At 43.1% G+C, this 24,942-nt stretch overlaps 1 protein-coding gene across 1 annotated transcript; it reads left to right on the top strand.

Moving 5' to 3' along the window:
- Nucleotides 1-8,307: 8,307 nt before the first annotated feature.
- On the top strand, nt 8,308-15,058 carry TAGAP (T cell activation RhoGTPase activating protein). Its single transcript, XM_008494072.2, has 9 exons — nt 8,308-8,349; nt 8,457-8,510; nt 9,072-9,138; nt 10,604-10,776; nt 11,551-11,712; nt 12,161-12,270; nt 12,809-13,004; nt 13,505-13,622; nt 13,774-15,058. The coding sequence occupies exons 1-9, from the start codon at nt 8,323-8,325 to the stop codon at nt 14,949-14,951; spliced, it is 2,085 nt and encodes a 694-aa protein (XP_008492294.2). The 5' UTR covers nt 8,308-8,322; the 3' UTR covers nt 14,952-15,058.
- The last annotated feature ends 9,884 nt before the right edge of the window (nt 15,059-24,942 follow it).

The raw sequence follows: 24,942 nt of genomic DNA on the forward strand, positions 1-24,942 counted from the left end.
GTAACTTGGTTTGCAGTTGCTCTTGAAGTTGGAAATGCCTCGACATAGTGTGTCAAATGATCTACTATTACTAATAAATATTTATATCTTCCTACTTTTGGTAATTCAGTATAATCTATCTGTATATGTGAAAAGGGTCGATATGCTGGAGGGCGTCCCCCGAATGATTTTTGTCTATTCCTTCCTTTATTAACTTCTTGGCATGTTTCACAAGCAGCCACTACAGATTTCGCCACATTATACATTCCTATGCATGCATATAGCTGATCAAAATGGTCAACTAATGCTTGTGTTCCCCAATGTGTTTTGCTATGTATTTTTGAGAATATATCTATTGCCAATCCCTTGGGTAAAATTTCTCTTTTATCAGGTAATAGGTATTTTCCATTTTTCTCCACAGCTCCCATTTGCCTCAACTTTTCTTTTTCTATTTCACTAAAGGAAAAGGAATGCTTTTCTGGAACCGATTGAACTGCTAAAATTACTGTACAATTCCCAGCAACTCTCTTAGCTTCTTCGTCAGCTGCGTTGTTTCCCCTAATCTGGTAGCTGGTTCCCCTTTGATGTCCTTTAATATGTACCACAGCTATTCTCTTTGGAGCTTTTAATGCATTAAGAACTTGACGTATCAATTCTGAATGTATTAAATCCCTTCCTTGCGAATTTATAAACCCTCTCTCTTCCCGTATTTTTCCAAAGGTATGTACAACTCCATATGCATACCGAGAATCTGTGTATACTGTTCCTTCTTTCCCTTCTAGTAGTTTTAACGCTTTCCATAAAGCATACAATTCGCAAGCTTGAGCAGACCAACCAGCACTTAAAGGTCCCGACTCTAAAATTTTAATCTGTCCATTTTTAAATTTAACTATTGCGTATCCAGACAGCCGTTTCCCTTCCACTATTCTTGAGGACCCATCTATAAACAATATTTCCCCTTGTTCTAACTCCTCTTCTTCTAAATCAGGTCTAATTTTGGTCTGCTGCTCGATTACTTGAAAACAATCATGCATTGATTTTACATCCTCTCCTGGATATAAAAATTCTGCTGGGTTGACAGCTCCTATAGTTTTTAAAGATAATTTTGGAGATTCTACTAGCATTCCTTCATATTTCAATAATCGACTATCCGTAAGCCACTTTTCTGCTTTCTGCTGTAATATTCCCCGAATGTTATGAGGAGCATATAAAATAATTTCCCCATTAAAAGTAATCCGATTTGTTTCTTCAAGTAATAAAGCAGCAGCAACTATTATCTGCAAACAGCTTGGCCATCCTCTACTTACTGGGTCTAAAAGTTTTGACAAATAAGCTATAGGTTTCTTTTGATTAGTCCATTCCTGTGTAAGTACCCCAAACGCTGTTCCTTCATTTATATTAACAAATAAATGGAATGGTCTTTTTAAATCTGGAAGACTCAGTACTGGAGCTTGACTTAATTCCTTTTTTAAGTCCTTAAATAATCTTTGGTCTCGCTCAGTCCATTTAGGTAAACTATCTTTTATTAACTGCTCATATAAAAATTTTACTTTACAACTATAATTTTCAATCCACTGTCTACAGTATCCAAATAGCCCTAATACTTGTCGTATCTGTCTTTTAGTTTTTGGCAGGGGTAATTCTATGATACCTTTAATTCATTCCGGATCTAATATTTTTTTTCCATTAAATATATAATGTCCCAAATATTTTACCTTTTCTTCTACAAACTGTAGTTTCTCCTGGGATACTTTTAGTCCTTTATTTGCTAAAAAGTTTAATAGCCCAATAGTTTCTTGTTTTACTAACTCCTTTTCGGTTCCCGCTATCAGCAAATCATCCACGTATTTTAGCAAAATATTTCCATCCTGTATTTTGTATTCTTTTAGTAATTCTTCTAATGCTTGTCCAAATAAATTTGGGGACTCCGTAAACCCCTGTGGGAGCACGGTCCATCTCAGTTGTTGTTTCCAATTAGTATCTGGATCTTCCCACTCAAATGCAAAATAATCACGACATTCTTCTGCTAAGGGACAGGCCCAAAAGGCGTCTTTCAAATCTATCACACTGTACCAAGAATGATGAGGTCCTAATTTGCTTAACAACGTATAAGGATTTGCTACAACCGGGAACCGTGTTATTGTTCTTTTATTTATTTCTCTTAAATCATGTACTAGCCTGTACTTCCCATTTGGTTTCTTTACCGGTAAAATTGGTGTGTTAAATGGTGACATGCAGGGCTCTAAAATCCCTTGTATTATTAGTCGATCAATCTCTGGCTTTAATCCCTTCCGTCCTTCTAGGGATATTGGATATTGTTTAATTCTTACAGGTGTTTGTGGTTCAGTAATTTGGACCTTTATGGGAGGAATTTCAAGTTTGCTAATTGCGTCCGGAGAATAACACACATCCGGACCGATCTGTTTATGATCTTCTACAGTCAAGGGATATGCCAATACCGTCAGCTCCTGATCTTTCACTTTAATTTCCAGTTGTAATTCAACAATCAAATCTCGCCCCAACAAATTAAATTCTGCCTCGGGAACTAACAAAAGTTCTCCAATTCCAGTCTTAGTTTCAGATTCGAATACTACATTCTTAATTTTATTTACCCTAAAAGGTTCTCCTTTTGCCCCTATTACTTGTACCTTTTCAGAAGAAATTTTACATCCCCTTGGAATTTGTTTAATTGTCGATTTTTCAGCTCCCGTATCCACCAAAAATGTAAATTCTTGTCTTTGGGGACCCAATTTTAAAGTTATCAAGGGCTCATGATGACTCTGGTCCCCCAAAATGTAGAGCCCCTGACACCCCTATTCTACCTTTACCATTTCTTCATCCCTAATTCTTAGTCGACAATCTCGTTTAATGTGTCCTTTTCTCCCACAATAGAAACAACTGCCTTGTTCTCTTTTCACTGCCTGGTTCTCCTTTTTCCACTCAGCAGTTCTACGTTCGGGAGGCCTACCCTTGCAGTCCTCCCTCACTGCCACTACCATCATCTTTATCTGCCGCTTACTGCTCTCCTCTTCTCTCTTAACATATACCCTCTGCGCCTCTCGTAATAATTCATCCAACCCTCGATCCTGCCAATCTTCTAATTTTTCTAACTTCTTTCTGATATCTTCCCATGACTTAGCCACAAAATGGATTTTAAGTAGTACTTGCCCCACAGGAGTACTAGGATCTACTCCAGAATATAGCTGGAGTATTTTCTTAACCGCTCTTAAAGTATTTCTTTCTTAACTGCTCTAACCATTCCGTAGGACTCTCATCCTTTTTCTGCCTCTCACTAAATGCTTTATTAATATTTTGACCACGAGGTACTGCCTCTCTAATTCCTTGGACCACAATTACTCTTAAATCCTGCATATGAATTCTATGTACTGGGTTCTGATTATCCCAATTTGGGTTCTGTAGGGGCCACTTAAGGTCTGCTTGTGGTCCCTGGGCATGTTGGGCATCCCATAAACGCATCCCTGCCCTCCTGATCATGTCTCTTTCTTCCGCAGTAAACAACTGCCCTAAGATGGATTGCATTTCCTCCCAAGTGTAAAGACTTGGCCCTAAAAATTGATCAAATCTCTCTGCTACCCCTAGTGGATCCTCGATTAAACTGCCCATTTCTGTCCTCTTAAATTCTCGCAAATCAGCAGAATTTAAGGGTACAGATATATATCCTATATGTGGTTGTGGTCCTCCCATAGGCATTTCCCTTAAGGGGTACATCTGAACTGCCCTTGTCTGGCTCCTAGTTCTCCGTCTAGAAGGAGAAAATTCTGACAGAGGGGGTGATTCCCTAGGAGTTACAGGAGGAGATGGTGGTGTGGCAACAGGAGGTAGTGATGGTGGGGTAACAGGAGGCAATTGTGGTGGGGCAACAGGAGGCGATATTAGTGGGGCAGCAGGAGGCAATATTAGAGGGGCAACAGGAGGCGATATTAGTGGGGCAACAGGAGCGATAGGGGTTGATAGTGGTTGAGCAGCAGGAGGGGGTGATAGTGGTTGAGCAGCAGGAAGGGGCGACAGTGGTTGAGCAGCAGGAGGGGGCGACAGTGGTTGAGCAGCAGGAGGGGGCGACAGTAGTTGAGCAGCAGGAGGGGGTGACAGTGGTTGAGCAGTAGGAGGGGGCGATGGCGGTGGGACAGCAGGGGTTGACAGTGGTTGAACATAAGGAGGGGGAATTAAAAGGTCCTCATCTCTCCCCTTTTTCTTCTTTTTCTGTTCAACCTTCACTTCTTTTAATGGATTTAGCACAGCCTGGGGTGTTTCTAACCATATCACTGCATATTGACTCTCCTCTACATTAAGAGGTTCTTTTTCATTAACCCAAAAATTTAATAGTTGTCTTACCCAATCCTTATCAGACCCATAAACCGGCCATGTAACTTCTTTAGAAATTTTCTTCCCTCCCCATACTTTGGTACAATATTCAATCATTTTTTGTTTGCTCTTCCCTATTGCTCCCGGGAAGTGTTTCCACTCTTCTAAAATAAATGCTAAAGGGGTATTCTTAGGCACCAAGGGTACCCTCCCCATAGGTGTCGAAGGCTTGCTGCCCTTCGATCCCATCTTCTGGAATATCCTCTTTCACACACTCACTCGCTCCCCTTATTACTGGCCCAGTCCTTCGCGGGAGATGGGAACCACAGTACTAAAGGGTCCGCACTCACTTGGTTCAGTATGTCGAACCTCTCATTCGTTATATTCCAGGATCCCCAACCCCGCCCGGACGGCCAGTCCTCCCCGGATTGTTCCTTGCGCAATACCTTGCGCAATACTTACGTGTCCCACACGTCTTCGTCCGGACTCCCGTGCACAGAATTGTTTATGGGGTTTTACCAGTTCCCTTTGCTCAATATTCTAGATTTTAGGTTCTTCGGTAAGGGTTGAGTGTACTGACAGTCTCCGGAGCCGCAAAATCACTGCGGGGGCCCCCTCCGAAGAACCACCATACACTATTCCCTTATCCGAGTCACGGCACCAATTGAAATAAATTGACCATGTACTCTGCGTTTATAAAAAAAAAACAAATTAAAATTTATTCAATTATAGCAAGTAGAATATTGAGCAAAACAGCGCTGGGTGACAGGGGGGTCTGTTCTAACCAGACTTGCCTCCTACTGCCACCCCCACTTTTTTTACGGCAGGCCTTTTAAAGACTCCTCTTCTTGTTACATTTCTCTTCTTGATGTACTGCGCATGTTCCAGTTGTTACCAGGGGTCTCCTCTTCTGCCTCTGCCTCTTAACAACTACGCCACTAGGCTGTGATCTTAATGCTCCACCCACTATCCAAAACAGCTTACTACAATACTTTAATAAAAGATTTTTTAACACATATAACAGTTTAATAAACAATCCACAACATTTTATAACACATTCAATTCCACGTGTTTTAATTTGTGTCTGATGCCTCTTGTCCTGTGCTGAGTGGGAATGCCCACTTTGCAGAACAAGTGTGATGAGATAATCTGCGTGCCATGGCTCAGAAGCCACAGAACAGAACACATAAACTTCAATATGTGCTCAAACAACAACACAGTTACTTCTTTGATATGTAAGTGACTCAGTCTTTTTTTGCTTGGGACAGTGCCAAGAGCTATGAAATCTCCACAGAGCTTTCTCTTCTCCAGGCTTATCAACCCCAACTCTGTTAGCTTCTTCATAAGAGAGGCATTCCAACCCTCTGATCATCTTTGCGGCCCTCTTCTGGTCTTGCTTCAACAGCACCATGTCCTTCCTGTGTTGGGAAGATTCTTTCTGTCAGGCTAGAGGTGAGACCTCTTTAGGAGGGCTCTGCAGAGGGACCTGGACAGACTGGAGAGTTGGGCTGATTCCAACGGGATGAGGCTCAACAAGGCCAAGTGCTGGGTCCTGCACTTTTGCCACAACAACCCCATGCAGCGCTACAGGCTGGGGACAGAGTGGCTGGAGAGCAGCCAGGCAGAAAGGGACCTGAGAGTCTGGATTGACAGGAAGCTGAACATGAGCCAGCAGTGTGCCCAGGTGGCCAAGAAGGCCAATGGCATCCTGGCCTGTATCAGGAACAGAGTGGCCAGCAGGTCCAGGGAAGGGATTCTGCCCCTGTACTCAGCCCTGGTGGGTCCCAAGAAGGGCAACGAGGCTGGTGAAGGGACTCCAGCACAAGTTCTATAAGGCGAGGTTGAGGGAGCTGGGGCTGTTCAGCCTGGAGGAGGCCCAGGGGAGATCTCATCACTCTCTACAACTCCCTGAAAGAAGGGTGTAGCCAGGTGGGGGATGTCTCTTTTCCCAGGCAACTCTCAGCAAGACTAGAGGGCATAGGGTCAAGTTGTGCCAGGGGAGGTTTAGGCTGGACATTAGAAAGAATTTCTTTATGGAGAGGGTGATCAAACACTGGAATGGGCTGCCCAGGGAAGTAGTGGATTCTCTGTCCCTGGAGATATTTAAAAAGAGACTGGATGTGGCACTCAGTGCCATGATCTGGTAACCACAGCGGTAGTGGATCAAGGGTTGGACTTGATGATCTCAGAGGTCCCTTCCAACGCAGACGATTCTATGATTCATTCACATGGGAGACTGGGGTCAGTACTACATAGGCCGGGTCTGATGTGGTTAAGTGAAGAACAGTTTTCAGGGTGAATTCAGCAGCGGATGTAACAGTAACATGCATTTATAAAGAGCTGTGCTGTGACACAGCCTCATCCCCTTCACATGCAAAATGGAGTATCCACTGGGGGAAGTGGCAGAGAGACCACACTTTTACAACCACACTTTCCACCTAAATTCACCACTGAAATAGCCCAGCCCTTTGAGTTTCAGCCTTAGGCCCTCTTTTTCACTAGATCGTGAGACAAGTACCCTGGATGCTGGGTTGTAATTTCCATCTGTCAATGAACCAGCAGAATTGATATCATACATTTAACATCAAACATTGATAATTCTTCATAATGGCCTGATGGAGAAAGTACTTTTGTCCCTGTCTCTGATGTGGCAAGGTTTTGGAGGGGATGGGGAGGACAGGAAAAGACCAAGCAAGAAGAACAGAAGTAGATTTTTCAGGGATGTTTTTATCTCTTCAGTTGAATTAAATTTTAATACTTGAAGACCTAATTCTTGCTAAGAAATTTTTTAAACAGGACTTCTTATTACATATTGTCATACATTACAAAATTATTACATAACAGCTCTTCGATACAAGTCAAATGCTTAAATTCTGAAGAACTTGTTGGCACTGGCAAAGTGTGTGTCTACATCTGCTTGAAGACAGTAAACAGTTGCTATTAGTTTTTAAAAAAATATACAAAAACATTTCTCCGAATCTTGGCTATTCTGCTCTCTCATCTTTTAACTATTCTTAGTGTAACTTGATCTGGTGATGGATCTTTGAATTGCAAAGTCTAAAGCCTCAGAGCAGTCAAAGGACAGACTGTACCCACTGCCCTTTAACGGTAAGGAGAAGCTGCCCACACTGCACCTCCTCTGCACATCCCACCTCATGCTGGTGGTGCTAGATGGAACCTTTACCTGGCAACTGTCTCATCTTTTCCATCTATAATAAGATACAAGGGACTTTTTTTTTTTCTTCGATGAAAAGAAAAAAAAAAGAGTAGCTCCTCTAGAAGGAAAGAGGAAGCCAGAATTTTCATAGCGTCTCAGTCCTACCCCATGATGCTTCTTCCTGTCCGTGAATTTCCACCTGCCCCTTCTGCGTACATAAGGCAGCACACGTGGGGTAGAACTGTTTAGTTGCCTGCCTCCGTCCAAAGGATTAGCAGCAGTGTGGAGTGATGCTGTTTCTCCTTTCCTCTGCAGTTCACAGGAGGTGAAAGAACTCTGGCTAAATTCACTCCTTGGGTAAGTACTGCCTGGGATTAAATCTGTGGCATCTCGGCTGAAGTTGGTGGAGTGCTCCATAAATAGCTGTGCAAAGAGAGAGATGTACAAAAATCAGACAAGGGCGAGTTGTGCCTGCTAAGTGTAGGTTGTGGGCAAAGCTGACTTGCTTAGCCTTCTGTTTGCAAATTAACAAAAAATATCTGTAGCTGTCACCACTTGTTCATTTTTTGCATAGATTCTGCAAATCTGCAGAATCTACAAAGCTGCTTCTTTTCTGTTTCAATCAACAGGCAGATAGAGCAGTAGGGCTGGGTGCTTCCCAGAGAAGGTCTTCCTGATTGACTTGTTTGGTTATCTTGCTGGTTCTGGATCATGCTGGAATGCTAGACTACCTTGCAGGAAGAAAGACAAGAAGAGTACAGGTTTACAAAGCTCTTTCTTTGTCCATTCTCTGTTCAATAAACAGGCAAACAAAAGAATTGAAGGAAAGCAGAGTGACCAGAGCTCCCCCGATCAAACTCCTAATGAAAGTGTTAAGCAGCTGTAATACTGTGAGTGTCTTTATTCCTTCAGCTCTGTCAACACAGTGATTTTGAAAAGCTCTGCTTTCTAAACCGTAGCATTTTATCAATCACAGTGTCTTTGTTTTCTTGCCTAGTCAAAGACACTAAATGCTGGGAACATGGAGAGTCTGATTGAGTGCCAGGCAGAGGTAAGCAGCCACTACATTTCCCCCAATCCTTCTTGGGTTCTGATGTGAGATAACACAGCAAAGTGGGGTTGGCCCCTGTAGGAGCTGCCTGCTGCCTACCATTAACCAGCAAAGCCCTTTGTGAAGCACCACACAGGAGCTGAGGTCCTCTGTGAGCAGTCATTGCATCCCCTGGGTTCCCAGGGAGTTTTTCTCAGGCATCTGGTAGGCTCCGAAGCCATCAAGGCTTCCTAGAGGAATCTGGGAGGAAATCTCCAGTGCCAGGAGAAGACACAGAACAGGCTGTGTCCATCTGTGGCTTCTCTGAATCAAAAGGGAAGCCTGAAAGGGCATGGGGTTATGACCTGCTGGGCAGGTCTGCGGTGGCTGGCTGCAGGGTTACCGAACCCCTTGACTGGGCAGTGAGGCAGTGTCACTCCATGACCGAGGTGCCTCCAGCAGGTGTTGAGCTTGCTCTGGTTATTTTCCGGAGCCTCCCACAGATATCTGAGGCACTGCAGTGACTCACTGGTGGCCCTCATTGCTGCAGGCAGTTCTGTAACCCTAACATGCTTCTTGCAGGCTAATGGCAAGAAATGCCCCCCGCTGGTCCCAGCAGATACTGAAGATGGAGTTTGCCACTCAGCTGGTAAGTTTTAAATATAAACAGAGGAACTTTTCTCACATAGCAACTGCAAGCTGGTGATACTGCAAAACCACCCAAAACTGCCTGTTTCGCCTCCCTGACAGCAATCCACAGCCCTCAGGCCCAGCCAGGACATGGCTTAAGCCATGGAGTGCTACTCACTTGCAAATGACTTCTTTCCCTAAGCTCAGTGGCAGAGGTCACAGTCCTGAATGTCAGTCAGATCAGGCCTTGTATCCGTGGTTCCTGGTCCTCAGAGCCATGTTTCATCATGTTCCCTGGCAGCAATGAGAAGTAAATGTGTGCCTTTCTTACTTGAGCATCACCACTGCAGTGTGGCACTGCATGTGAGTACTAAGAACAACTACCAGCAGTTACATGCCAGACCAAATAACTCCTCTCGGCAGCAGCAACAGCACTTGTTTTTTCTCACCATGCATTACCTCTTGTAAACAACCCAGATGACACCTGTAGCAGGTCAGTCAAATTTGGAGCAGACCATCAGACCATTTTTTAGGAGTATCAGAAGCAAGCATTTCATAATACACTATAACGATACGTGATTTTCTTACCACTTTTAACTTCTTCCTACCGAGGACTTGTGCTAAGCCACAAATACAGGTCCTGATAATATCTCATGTGCTTAAGACAACTTCATTTTGGAGTAGAAAGCAAGTCCTTTATAGGAAATTTGCAGAAGACACCTCATTTGGAAAGCTTTCTAGCAAAAGGATCCTTCTCTCACACTTTTTGAAGAGGAAAAAAAGCCACCCAGTACTACCATCATCTCCAAATTACGAGCATGCCCTCCTCTTTAAGATGCAGATGCAAAACCCATGCTAAGAGATATCTGATCCTGAAGCCAATGAGGCCCTGCTGTGATGCTCCTATCCTCTGGAGCAAGTGTCTGTCACCTTCCACTGGCTGGCTGGCAGTGGGCAAGCACTACTTCTGGCAGGGCCACATCTGGCTCCAGAGCTGGCAGAGCTGGAACCACGTATTTTCATTTCAGCCTGTGAAAGAAGCTGAAAAGCAGGAGCCCCTAGTTCCACTCTTGTCCTAAGGCTGGGACATGGTCAGACCATATAGTGAAAACTGTTGTGTCAGCTGTCCAAACAACTTATCTGCCTTAGTTATCACAGAAACCACTGCAGTATCAACAATCTCTATAAATGCTGTTATTTCTGTGTCTTGTATGTCCCCTCTCTCTAAGAAAAAAACAGTGACCAGATTGTAGAAGAAAAGCACCCCTAAACAGGAAAGGTGGTGTCCTTAGAGGGGTGATCACAGTTTCACTGTTTAGGTGGTTGTTTCCTTAGTAACCATTTAGTTCTCTTTCCGTTTCTCACTGTTTGAGTTATTTGAATTTGAGTTATCTCTGCACTTAATACACAGATGAAAGGCCACAGTGTGCTCTGTTGTTTTTGTTTTTTACAAAGTTGATTTTTTGCTTTTTTCTTACTTGCAGCAGATGGAACAAAGAAAAGAAAGAAGGTGATATCACAGTCATTTACTCTGAGACGAAGCTCTACCAACAGGAACTCCCCAGGGCAGCTAGACACAGATCCCAAAATCACTCTGTTTGGACAGCCTCTGGCAATTATCTGTGGGGAAGATGACAAGCTGCCCCAGCCAGTACAGGTAAGCAAGCCTGGTGATACCATTATCATGCTTCTGGCTTCCATAGTGAGGCAAGATTCCTGGTACTTGTGCCACAGCACCCAGAATACGAGTGATTTTGGTGTTCCCCTTCGACACGCAGGTCTCTTAAGTTCAGGGCCCGTGCCAGGTGTAGAAAGGGTCAGGTCTGAGGGTTTTGTGCAGCCTACTCAACTTCCACTGGAAGTAACTTTGAATGGACACAACCCAGCACCAGGAATAGGAGAAGATTTGCTCCTTAGTGTAAATAGCTGTTATTCTACAAAAGTAATTCAAAGTAATCTTTTGGCAGCATAAATTTCCAAAGATTTCTTAAACTTTCCTGGAAAAAAGTGTTCAGCCATGGGCTGCCACCAACAAATACCTATACACTATCTTCTTGATAAAATCAGTCCTGTTAGTTCTCCCACCGAGTTGGCTTTACCAGTAGGCAGGCTTTTGTCTCTTCTAAACAATATTTGTCTTACTTAGGAGGGAAGGGATTTGAACCAAGACTTAAGACACATCTCTTTTCTTCTAGAAGGAAGTAGGGATTAATCCACTCAAATTAACAGAATTCACCAGTCTAAGAAGAGGAAAATCAGGTTATTGATTATATGACCTACTTGGAGCAAGAACTAGTTACTGACTAGTTACTTCCAGATAACTTGTCTTCTGTTTCTAAAGAAATGCCCACCAGCTAAAGAACATTCTTTTACCTAAGTAACAGTTTTTTACCTAAGTCTGTTTTGTTTGCTTTTTTCTTTTTCCCTGCAGGATCTCCTCGCTATATTGTATATAAAAGGACCTTCCACTGAAGGGATATTCAGAAAAACTGGCAATGAGAAAGCACGAAAGGAGTTGAAGGAAGACCTAAACAGAGGCAGGAATGTTGACTTGAAAAGCAAATCTGTGCATCTGCTGGCAGTGGTCTTGAAGGTGAATTCTAATGAATGCAGCAATGTGAGGACATTGCTAATCTTCATGGGAGCACTTAGGAGGGACTCCAAGCTAAATCCAGAATACAGCCAGACTAAATGTTTCAGGATTAAGAAAGTTTGGCATTTTCTTTTTTCCCCTTAATTCCAGTCTCACTTGAGCTTTCAATTTCCTGCATACTTACAGGAAACTCACTTCACCCTCATCATTCTCCCCAGGGAGAAATACTGAGATTCATAGATTAACTAGAAGCAGCTAAGAACTGGGTACCATTACTATACCAAAGCAAGTGCACTTTGCATGTACCTGTGTGTTGCCCTGCTCTCCCAGTACTGATAGTCAGGTAGCTCAAGCCAACCTGCATCCTAGTGAGTCCATGTCACACTGATGCCTGCTCTGTGCTCAGGGATAGTGTCCAAAGCCTCATCTCCATCTCTTGCACTTGCAGGACTTCCTCCGAAATATTCCCTCCAAACTTCTCTTGACTGACCTATATGAGAAGTGGATGCAAGCTCTGGAGAAGCCAAGCAAGCAGAACAAAATTGAAGAATTGAAAGAGTAAGTTTTGTAACAAGGAAGTTTTGCAACTACACTCAATATGATGGAATGGCTGATAGAGGTCAGTGATTTCACTTGAAATCATGAGGATCACTTACAAGCCTGTTATTTGTATCAGTTTACTATTGCTCCATGGCTTTTGGTTTAGAGAGCTATAGCAGCAGTGCTTCAGAAAAAGCAGATGTGGGGGCTTACTGTGTGCTCTGAAAGCTGCACAGCACAACTGCAGATGAATTTCCCGTACCTTCAGGAAGCCTCCAGTGACATCTTCTGATGTCATCTCATCTACTCAAAGACATGGAGTGCTGCAAGGCTTGCCTTTCAGTCAAGACCTCGTAATTCAGACTCCTATAATTAACCACAAGCTCAAGTTGGGGATTTCTGAATGATACTTCTGCTAAGCAGTGAAAAACAGCACACGCTTGCCTCTTTCTGGAGAAAGCATCATCTGTCTGAGTTTAATTGAGACTTGCTCAACTCAAGAAGTAGTGGCTGCTGCATCATGAACTAACGTCACATTTTATTTCTGCTCATGCAGGGTGGCCGAGAAACTGCCTAGACCAAACCTCATCTTGCTCAAGCACTTGCTCTCTCTGCTCCACTACATCAGCCAAAACTCTGAGACCAACAGGATGGATTCCAGCAATCTGGCCGTCTGTGTTGGCCCAAATATGCTGAGCCCAGAGACAGACAGCATGCTGCCCCTGGAAGTGCAGAAGGAGATGAATGACAAGGTGTGTGGAACTCATCATGCAGCCACACGTTTTGAGGCAGCTCAGCCGTCCACATGGATTCCACTGCAATTGTGGAACAAAACAGCACCCTTGGACATTGGGGATGCCTGTAATGTGACAGGCAAGGCTGCTGCTTGTCTCACTTCCTCTGAGCAAAAGTAGCAGCTATCCTGCACTCCCTTATCTTCTAGAACAGCTCCTGAATACTTTGCAGACAAAGAGTGGGCACCTGGTGGACACTGACAGTTGCAGACCCTCTGTGCAGTGAGGCCAAAGCTGTGGCTTATGGTGTTTTGTCTGCCTTGGGGCAGATCAGTTCATCTGCAGTATCAAGCCTCCCCCTCATAAGTAGACTCACCCTCTAACTTTGAGCTAAAATTTTGACAGGAGCCACACTGCTCTGTGCAGCCCTTTATACAAAAACAGCTGTCAGAGATAGGAAAGACTATTTAATATGTTTTCATCTCTTTTGACTGAAATAAAATGTTTTCTATGTGCAGGTGACAGTGTTGGTGGAATTTCTTATAAACAACTGCTCGGAAATATTTGGGGAGGACATTGCTTTGCCTGTCTATGCCTTGCCTAAGGAGTCACTGGAGCACACAGACAGCTCCACAGGTATGAGAATAAAGTGGGTATGTGACTGACTGAGGCTGCTGGGCTAAATTCTGTAATCTGATGCAGGACTACATCTGTGGGAACACAGAGAGTTGTTCCCTTTCATCCTTGGGTGGTCAGTGAAAGCTTAACGGATGCCTTCTCCCCACAGAACACCAATGTGCTGCTCACCAGAATGACTCTGCCTATGACAGCCCAGATCCTGAAGCTGAAGCCAGCCCCTTTCCCTCACAGACAGAGCAGCACAAAGGAAGGAACACTAGTGTAAACAGAAGATATCCAGCACACATCACTGCTCCTTCACTGACTGACTTCAGAAAGGACATCAGCACGATGGACAGGAGGTACTCAGAGCCAGACCTGGCCTTCCAGAACCACCTTGAAGGCAAGATAAGGAAACAGAAGCTAAACAAAAGTGAGGACAATTTTCCAGTTCAGCAGAATCAGCTAGGGTTGGAAGCAATGGAGAAATGGCTTGCAATCTTACCTGCACAGTTATCAAATGACTCTCTCCCCAAAACATCCTCCAGTTGCTCATTGGAGAGCTCCGACAGCTCAGTTTTCACCAGCTCCCCAGTAGTTTCCCCCACTAGTCCCAGGAAAACCTTTTTAATTAGACCCCAGTCCTTTTCCACCAAGGTCATCAAAGACTGCAGTACACCTAACAGGGTGATCAAAAACCATTCCATGTCATTTTCTTTTGCAAATTGCAGGAAAACACTAATAAAAACTCAGAGTTGGGGGCCTGGAAAAAACATGTTTTTTCAAAGAGACAGTTTCACAAAGAAAGATCTGTTCTCCTGCAGAGTTGTCCAGGAGAACAGCTCTGATGATGACAAAAAATGGCCTGTGGCATATCAGCAAAGGCCCCGCTTCAGGTCAGCTGATGATGTGTTCAGAGAAGTGGATCAGAAGAATCCTGGAAGACCACCCTCTTATGAAGAGGCTACTAAAAACTGCCTGGCCACTACAGTTCCTTCTCACAATCTCACAGTTCAAGCTATGAGATTAAAGGTGTCAAACCAGGACACTGGTTTGCTGCCTCATCCATGCAGCAGCTGTGCACAGGATGCTGAATATACAGCTTTAAGGGATATACCCAGTGGCAGAGTTTCTGCAGAGGAGGATTCTGATGTGGAAACTGAAACACTCAACATCACTGTGGAAATAAAATCCTCTGTGAGTTTACCTGTGACACCAGGAGTCTACCGGCTGAGAGCCAGGTCTGAACCTTGTCAAGAGAAGAAATTTGAGTATGTGGCTCGGAGGTGCAGCCCGCCAGTTTTTGAGTTAGACCAGATTCAGTATGCTAAGGAATCCTATGTTTAGAAACCCTATCCCTCCTTTTTACACTGTACAAAGTAAATACTGTAAAAATAGACAACTTGCTAATCCTTTGTAAGAAATTATTTCAAGAGTCCAAGAATAAGCTAGCTCTGCATGAACTTTTTTTTTTCCTTGAGGCTCTCCTGAAGTGTCTGTCAGTTTGACATGTCACATGCTTTCACCACAAGAGGTGGAGGGGACAAGACCTGTGTATTATTATGTAAAAATGCAAGTGAATATGCTGTACATAACCTGTTGTATGGGAAAACATAGATTATAAATGGTGTTGTATTTCCATCCTGAAAGGACAATTACAAGGTTGGCAGGTCTAAAACCTGTCCCACCTTCCTTTTCTTTTCTGTATGGTCAGAAACACCATGCCATTTGTTACATATGTGCTAAACAGATGTAATTTTTTGCTAATTTTCTGCATTAAAAGAAGTGTGTTGGCATTTACTCTAACTGGGGAAGCTGTTCTGTCATCAAGGCTGCTTCAACACTCTTCCATAAACAGCTTGTACATGTTGCCATTCCCTCTTCCTGCTTGCTGGTGATGAGAATGATCTGACCCCTAACCAGCATTTGTGTTGTATATCTAGCCTAGGTTTAGAGCCACAGAAGCTCTTCAGGGTCATTATGGGAGTGCACCAGTTAAACCTCATCTGGCCTGAGGTGTTTTTAGTCTAAATAAACTGAAATATAGATTATGTTCAGGTTTGCTTTTATGAGGGATGAAAAAAAATTGAAAGAACACAGACTCCTAAAAGGAAACATTCTGGATTCTGTATTTAAACAGTTAAAGCTGCAGCTCAAATTAAAAAAACAAACAAACAAAAAAACCCATACCTGGTGGTGTCCTTATAACCTTATAAAAATTACTGGAAGTGCAATGTCTTTTTGCATGTAGGAACTTGTTTTGGTTAGCACTTACTTTCCCTTTTATGGCTCAGCATAGCCCTGAACCAGGAGCAGGAAGATTTTTTCACGACAATAAAACATTTTTCTGCTTGAATGCTATATTGTTCATTGTCTGTCTTTGAAATATCAGGCACTACATGTACGGTATGTACTTTTGTACTATTCTACAGATACTGCAGGTCTGCTTGAATAACATGGCTTATCTAAATAGCAGGAAGGAAACTAAATGACTAGCAGTATCACTACTAATGTTTTAAGAGGCTGCAGAATGGATTTTGGGAACAAATACTTCTCTGTCAGGAAAATAAGTTACACTGCCCTGTAACAGCAGTTGTAAGTGAGGCGGAGAGGGAGCCACAAAATGATGATGATGATCCAAAAGCAGAGCAAATAAGAAAATATTATATCAGCATCTTAGGTAAGAAGTTTTCCAGCTGTAGGTGTTCATTCACAGGACACGGAGAAAGGGGAAGAAGAGTACCTGGCCTGACAGGAGAAATAATGTGAGAAGGACCATACTGGTAGGCTGCAAATAGGGAAAATGCCACCTTACTCAGTCTCCTACGTAGTGATGCTCTACTTCCTAGCAATCTGAATGAGAGGGCTCTGCCACAAGATGCATAAGGCATTGGCTATTTTCTGGAATCTGAGTCATGGAATCACAGAATATGTGAGATCCATCCTGTCCAACCCCCCTAAACAAGCAGGGCCAGCTAGAGCATGTTGCCCAGGACTGCGCTGAGATGGCTTTTGAATGTTTCCACAGACAGAAAGACCACAATATCTCTGTTCAATGTCTTCCTGTGTTTGACAATCTTCACAGTAAAAAACTTTCTGCTTGCATTCAATTCCATGTGTTTTAATTTGTGTCTAATGCCTCTTGTCCTGTGCTGAGTAGGAATGCCCACTTTGCAGAACAAGTGTGATGAGATAATCCACGTGCCGTGGCTCAGAAGCCACAGAACAGAACACACAAACTTCAATATGTACTCAAACAACACAGTTACCTCTTTGATATGTAAGTGACTCAGTCTTTTTTTGCTTGGGACAGTACCAAGAATCCCAAGAGGAGGAACTGCTCATTTCCTGTCCTGTAACCACACCAGAAAACCAAGGGAGAATAAGCATGGTGACTTTGCCAGGTCCAAGGTGTCCATATCTGTCCAAGGCAGATATGACAATCACACTCAGAAAGCTTACATGGGACCTGAATATTCACAATAGACGAGCCTAAATCTTCCAGCTCCTGGATAAGAAAGCCCATTTGTAACTTTCTGTAGTATGTTTCAGTGAGCAGAGAAAAAAAAGAGAGAGGAGGTCTACATATGTTTTAACAAATAGCGTATGGTAAAGGAGCTGTGTAAGAGTGGCCAAGACTCCCCTCCTTGCTTTTGCATTTCTTCAAGTCAAGGAAACACCATGATTAAACAAAACCTAAATGTAAACTGACCCCAAAAGAGATTTACTCCCTCACTTGACAGAAAGCTTTTGTCTTCCTCCATCTCTTCAGACTTAAGGGTTTAGTCAGCATTATTTTCATGTCACATCCCTCCACAGAAGTGATTTATCTACTATAGGAGACCTCAAAAGACTAGAACGATACAGAAACCAGAGAGCTTTGCTTTAGCACTTGCCCATCTTAAGCTCAGAAACAGTTTTATCATGTTACTAGCCCACACAACCACATTCAAAGATCCAGTCCAACTACCCTGGCCTCCAAAAGGCCCTTTAACTGCTATAATATCCAACAAGCGAATTATCTGAGTGTCTTTGTCAAAGCCACCTTTAACTCCTTATCCAGAAAGACCAAATGCCCATTTACAATTGGGTCAACTGAAGTTGGATTTGGGCACAAGAGTTGAATGATGACAGTAAACCTCCCATTCTACACAGGTTCATCCATCATCAGTATTGCATCACTTGCTTCACACATCCAATTAGGGACTGAAGCATCTGCCTTATGAGAAAGGCTAAGAGTTTGGGCTGCTTAGCTTGGGGAAAAGGAGGCTTCGGTGGATGTTTATAAATATCTAAAGTCAGGATGGTGCAGGAGGATGGAGACAGACTCTTGTCTGTGGTATCCAGTGACAGAAGAAGGGGTAGTGGTCACAAACTGGCATACAGAAAATCTAACCTGAATGTGAGAAAACAGTTCTTTACTCTGAGGGTAACAGAGCACTGGAACAAATTGCCCAGGGAAGTTGTGGAGTCTCCATTCCTGGACACATTCAAAACCTTCCTGGATGTGTTCCTGTGTAATCTGCTCTGGGGGATATCTTGCTCTGTCAGGAGGGTTGGACTAGATGATCTCCAGAGGTCCCTTCTGACCCCTACCATTTTGTGATCCTGTGTGTAATTTTCTAATTAACTTTCATGTAGACAGTCTGAACATGCAAGGACTGGAACACAGAAAAAAGCAATATTAAAGCAGAAAATCCAAGCCATGGTTTGGAAGGCGATGCTGGAATTAAGGCTGTTGGTGCAGCCTGAATTCAGATCATTGTGTTTGCATCCTGCTGTTGTTTTCAATTAAATGATGCACTCTGTTCTTCTCCACAGGATGCACCTGCTCTGGGGAAGGACAAAGGTTCTGCAGCAGAAGAGAAAAAAATTTACTTGTGGCATTCCCCTGAATGGCTTGCCTACCAGGGCACCTGGGCTTTAACATAAATCCATGTGAGATTTTCTGGGATTATTTTCTAGGATTTGAAAGACCCAACTGAAGAATGCTTTTTTCCTGTAGCACTAAAGCCAAGATGGATGGCTGTGCGGTTCTTCTTGGACCATATATAGTTTAATGTTAAAAATCTAATGCTAACGTTAAAAGCTAATGATAAAATTACTGCCTCATAACTCAGTTACATATTGTAGGGAGTTTCACACAGACCATTTTTACCATAACATTCCACGGAAGAAGTATCACAGCAGACAAAGAATTCATCTGTTTTATTTTTAGTCTGGGAATGGGAGTTCTTATTTCTCTACTGCCCATTCTAGTTTTGGTGCTGATCCATCACAGGAGACCAGGTGGTCTCTTGCAGCACCCAGCCAGCACTGCTTATTCCCAGGCTGACTCATTCCTCACCCATACACTCCAAGCAACTATTTCTGCTTCCCATCACACCCAGGCAGGTCTCATCACTAACAGAACAAAATTTTTGCCAGTGAGGCCAAGAGAATAGAGCACTTGTCTGTGACAAGGTGAATTCTTAAATAATATAAGTAGGCAGCCCAGAATCCTGAACAATGGCCTACAGTAGTTAAAAAAATTCAAGCTAAGGAACCACTGATTTCCAGTGCCTCTTTTCCAGGACCTCCAAGGTCAAGGGCTCCCTAGAGGAGGAAAAGCTCACAGTGGTCAGGAGTTTTATCCTTCTGCCATATGAATGTGTCCAGACACACTTCTTTCCGCAGGACTCCTACAAAATTAACTCTGAGAAAAGGCGGAGAAACACCCCCTGCGACTCACTGCCAATAACTCCACAATAACAACATTATCATTCTTTCCTTAAATCCATTCATTTATTCCCTCTCTGGGGAAAAGAGGATGTTCTCAAGTGTCATTCGTGCAATCCTACATTTCTGTTCAATGTAAATCATGCCTGTGTTAGAGAGTGCATGAGCCATTCCACCTGCCTACTACGCCATGTTGAAGGCAGCAGGCCTGCTTTTCCACTGCTCTGCAGCCTCTGGGGGCACCAATAACTGCACGGAGCAGGCATGAAACAGTTTGCTCGGTACACACTCCCTCTGCTTGTCAAATACGGCTGTCTCAGAGAGCAGCACAGAAAGTCATTCACCAGGTTAACTTGGAAACTCAACCCTGAAGTTAACCACATTCACTTTGAAGATGGACTGGCTCGCTGTTCAACCCAGCAAGCATTTTATGGCCATAAGTGATCACATCCAGCTGCACACATTATCCAGGTGATTAAAACATATCAGTACTCTGCTAGCACAAGCCAGACAGCAGTTACTGTGGCTATCATATGTCTCCATGAGGACAATTTCTGACTACAGGAAAAGGAAACCCACCTTGGTTAGGCACTCCGGTTACATTTTTCTCTGAATTTTGTTAGCAGTCAGTCCATATCATATGTGTCATCAGAACAGAGTGAAAACTTCAGAGGAACTTCTGAAGGCTAAAAATTCAGAGGAGGAAACAACGTTTCAAATAAAAAGTCTGACAATAATTGAGGGAAAAATCCATAGGAAAAGGACAGTCACTGTTGAAGAAGTAATGTAATCCTCAGATGGACAGCTGACTGTCACGTACGTGGCCAACTGAAACTCTCCATGGATGAACAATTGTTTTTTATGCCTGTCTGTTACTCAGAAGTCCTAATTATGTAGTCCTTTCCCTTTTCTTTCTTTTATTGTTTTAAATCAGTTTTTTCCACCTACTGTGATAAATATTCCAATTTATATCTCACTTCTGAGCAAAGTCCATTTGCAATTCTTCATGTTCTTCTGTACAGGAGAGAAAACCTATTTTTAATGTGAGATGTCAGCATGCAAGTCTGAACAAACTGTTCACAAAGCCCCAACAGGGCTTGACTCCGTTGAGTTCTGTTTCCTTTGCTGGGTTTCTATGAAGGGTTTCACATTTCCTAAACAAAACATGCCCTTAGCCAGCCAGCTATTTACAGAACGGATCCAACGGCTGCTTGAAACCCTTCCTTCCTACAAACCACAAACCTCCCACTAACCTCCCTGACAGATGCTACAGTCCAAATTCAAACCTTGCACCTTCGGTATCACATAGGGCAAGCTGAAAAGTATAAAAATGTATTTTTAAAAAAATTAAGGTCAAACCCAAGCAGATTACAAGATGAATGATCAGAGAAGATGCTCCTGTAATAAAGTTACAGTCTTAGAGCATGCAATTAAATGTTATTGTATATAGGGCATAGCCTTGTCTACTTCCTCTGTGCACTTAGGATGAGGTTTTTGTAGTCACCTTCCCCATCCCCCCTCATCTGGGTGCAAATTCTGTCTCTCCATCATAAAGCTGTGACTTCACACAACAAATGCAGCTGCACAGGCTTGTCTGCAATTCATCAATCAATTTTCTTGAGGTCTCTTCCAACCTGACATTCTATAATTCCATGATTCTATTATAGTTCAGTTGAACAACTGCCCTCAATATAGGGAGGCATGAAATAAGACAGAGCTTCCAGGGTGGATAGGAAGACAACTGGGAGAGCTTTATTCAAGGATGAGAGAGGTAGGAAGGGGCTGGGAAGGGATTTGCAGCACACAGTCTATTTAAGCTTAACTAGAAGGGTCACCAACAATCATTTTGCCAGTCAGTGGTTTAATGAATGATAGCTTAAAATTAAGTGCGTGCTGTTTCATCCTCTTAGGTGATTTCTTAGCCCTAGAGAATTCTTTTCAGTCATTGTCTCAGAAGTCCTACGGTGCAAGAATGCAAGCCCTGAGAGCAGGCCTGTCACACTTTAAAACAAAGTTCGTGGGGGATATGGAGGAAAGGGAACCTAAGGAAAACAGTGCTGAGAGTCAGATGTGAAGGGGCAGGGGGAAGCAGGACTGTTAATTTTGACTGGAAATCATAAATAATGAAATCTGATTTTTTATTAATATTGGAGAAATTAAGAGTTTCACAAATGGAATTTCCCAGTCCTGTCTAACCCTACAAGCTCAGGACTAGGGTCAAGAGGAAGCTGTGCTACTACAGAGAAAAGGAATCATAGAATGGTTTGGGTTGGAGGAGATCTTAAAGATTATCTAGTTCCAACCCCCCTGCCATGGGCAGAGACACCTTCTACTAGAGCAGGTTGCTCAAAGCCCCATCCAACCTGGCCTTGAACACTTCCAGAGAGGGGGCACCCACAACCCCCTTGGGCCTCACCACCTGCACACTAAAGAATTTCTTCCTAATGTCTAACCTAAATTTACCTTCCTCCAATTTAAAACCATCACCCCTTGTCCTATTGCTACATACCATTATAAAAATTCCCTCCTAAGCTTTTTCCGTAGAATCCCTTCAGGTCAGTTTCCTCAGAGTCTTCTCTTCTCCAGGCTGAACAACCTCAACTCTCTCAGCCTGTCTTCATAGGAGAGGTGCTCCAGCCCTCTGATCATCTTCATTACCTTGCTCTGAGCTTGCTCCAAGAATTCCATGACCTTCCTGTTGAAAACATGAATGACAGGCTCTGCATCAACAACTGAGCAAATTTAGCTCAGGTATTTATTTTTTTTTTCTGTCTCTTATCTGTCAAAACTCCTAGGATGGCACATATTTTTCAAAACTAAGTATCTCCCTATTAGGACCAGATCTATGTATAGGCAATGTGTGCATACGTTATGGATGCATTGAACCTAGGGCCTACAAACAGCAGCAAAGATAGCATCTGCTGGCTGGCAAACGCCACTGATACAACACTCATGCAGTATTCCTGATCCCCTTTAATCTCATCACTGCAGTAAGTTAAAAGCAGTTTTAAATGCACTGCTATTAATTGTTCTCCAACAGCATCGGGACAAATAGTACATATGCACTTCAATTGGGGCATGCAATTCTTTCATCTTTGCAGTCATATTACCACTGATCTTTTTTTTTTTTTTTTTTTTTTTTTTATTTCTGTCAGACACCTTAGGGCACTGATTAGCAGCAGCATGATGATGCTTTGGGGGATTTTCGAGGCTACCAAAGCATCTCCATCCCTGGAGATTTGCAAAGTCTGGCAAATCTGGAAGAAGGTCCTGATCAATCCAATCTATCTTTGAATTTGTCCCCGCTTAGGCAAGTGAGCTACACTGGAGACCCCCCCCCGGAGTCCCTTTCAGACTAGTTTGCTCTATTAGTTTGTGATGTCTACTTGAAGGCAATGGCATTTCAGCCCTAAGCAAAGTTACTCAAGATTGGGAGCTGTACCCATGTACCTGAAGGCCCAGAGGGTTAAAAACTGCAGCCCAGAAGGTTAAGAACTGCAGCTTAAAATTCTATCTTGGGACCATGGAGAACTAAATCTAAACCAAATTCCAGGTAATTACATGGTATTACAGTAGGGAAGCATTCCTGTAATTTCAAAAGCAGGCAAGGTCCTTTCCAGACAAGCAATATGCCCCTCCATGTACTTCCTTGGTAATTAAGGATAGTCTGTATTCAAAACGGTTCTGTAAACCTCCTTCCTTTCTGAACTATGCAACACTGTGGAAAGTTAACCTGGTGGAAACTGGACACAGTTAGTCTGCTCAGCATGATGTCATGCAATGCACTGTGGCACAAGGTCTCCCAAGATGGCAACATCCAAGTTAAGGCCCCAGGAAGATGAAGTCTCAGCACTGAAGACCCTTTATATTGTATTTCAAGATATTATTCAGTAGTCAGAGAATGCATCCCAGGTACTGGAAGAAATGGTGGATGCACATCTTTTGTTATTAGATGCTGACACCTTCACACTTGATTTGCCTTGAATAAACTTGTTTCATATCCAGAAAGCTAAAGGGCATGCCATAAGGCATGCTATGGTGGAGGAAATTTTCATAAAAAGAAACAAAAGAAAGGTCTGTTTGTGGCTCCAAAGCATTTTAACAGACGCACAGCAAACCTGCTGGAGGCAGGAGGCACCCCAAAAGACCTTTCTTAGCTGCCATGTGGGAGATGGGCTGATTTACTCCTTGCTAGGCAGGCCCAGTTTCCAGGCAGCACCTCCTGCACTGAGATGTGTGCAGGTCCCAGACAATCCTCCAAAGAATGTGTGAAACAGCCACTGTGACTGTAAGATCCAGAGTGTAGCTATGAGTATTAGTGGCAATCAAGCCATCTGATTAGAATCAACATGTTTTTGGCTCCTGCTGCAGTCTTGTGATGACATGAAATGTTCTAGAACCCAGGGAATATTAAAAAAAAAAAAAAAAAAGGGGGGGGGGCGGGGGGGGCTGGGGTGGCAGGCAAGGGACAAGACCTGAGGTTTTTCCTGGCTGTGGTTTTGTCACATACAAAGCTCTGCTAACCCACAGTCGGAGTACTTCCCCAGAATACTTGCAAGCCCCGCTCCCACAGAATAGTTGCAATGCTTTTGCCCTGAACTAGTAAAATTAGGAGCTGGCAGTGTTTTCACAAAGGTCAGCAGAAGACTTGCTGCTGTTCATCAGTGCACATATTAAATGAGAGAAATTCATCTAACAGAAGAGAGCTCAGCCTGGAACTACTTGATGAACCTGTGATGAATCACCTTCATCTTCACAAGATTTGCGAGCAACCAGTGTGTAACAGGCAGCTAGCTCCTCAGGTATCCTTGCTCCAGTGGTTACAAGCAGCTAGGAAATGTCTCCCCAGATTTCTGCCAAAAGCAGAAACAGGTATATTGGCCAACTCAAATTTCAAAAAAATACGAGTTAGATCCCAAAAATCAGAGTTGTACTTGTTCGGATCAAATTTAAGGGCCATGCTCTGGCTTGGCTGGACCAAGCCACTTATTCATTAACTTCGCTTGCCCAAAAACAAGTAAATATTGAAGGACTGTTCTTCCCTTCCACTCCAGTGACACTTGCACTTTGCTCCTACAGCCCCTCTTGTCACACCACTCCACTGGTAACCTTGTAGTAAACACAATTACCGTTCCTATATTGACTCTGCAAACTGTCTGTTAATTAATTTCAAAACCATTACTTCCTCTTTTCCCCTGCTTCCCTCACCTTACCTTGGCTTTTTGGTAGTTTGATGTCCCGTTTTTTTGTTTGTTTGGGGGTTTTTTTGTGGGGGGGTTTTTTTGGTTTGTTTGGTTGGTTGGTTTGGGTTTTTGGGCTTAGGGGTTTTTTGGGGTTTTGTTTTTTTCTAAAAGTTTCTCTTGCTATGCAACTTCCCCAATGCCTTGCAGGCCTGCTACAAGTGCTACTACTTGTGGCTTCTCCTGTCTGTAACTGTCTTCACAGGGCTGCTATGGAGCACACTGACACAGTAAAATAAGTGAACAAAATAGATTTCACCTGTGAATTAAACTGAACTGAGGATTTCAGAAACAAAGAACATGGATTATTTTATTTACTCTGTCTTGCCAATGTAATCAAGGCATATCACTACCCACAGAGGCTAAAAAAATAAATAAAT

This window comes from Calypte anna, chromosome 3 (assembly GCF_003957555.1).
Source record: "Calypte anna isolate BGI_N300 chromosome 3, bCalAnn1_v1.p, whole genome shotgun sequence".
In the NCBI taxonomy this organism is placed as follows: domain Eukaryota; kingdom Metazoa; phylum Chordata; class Aves; order Apodiformes; family Trochilidae; genus Calypte; species Calypte anna.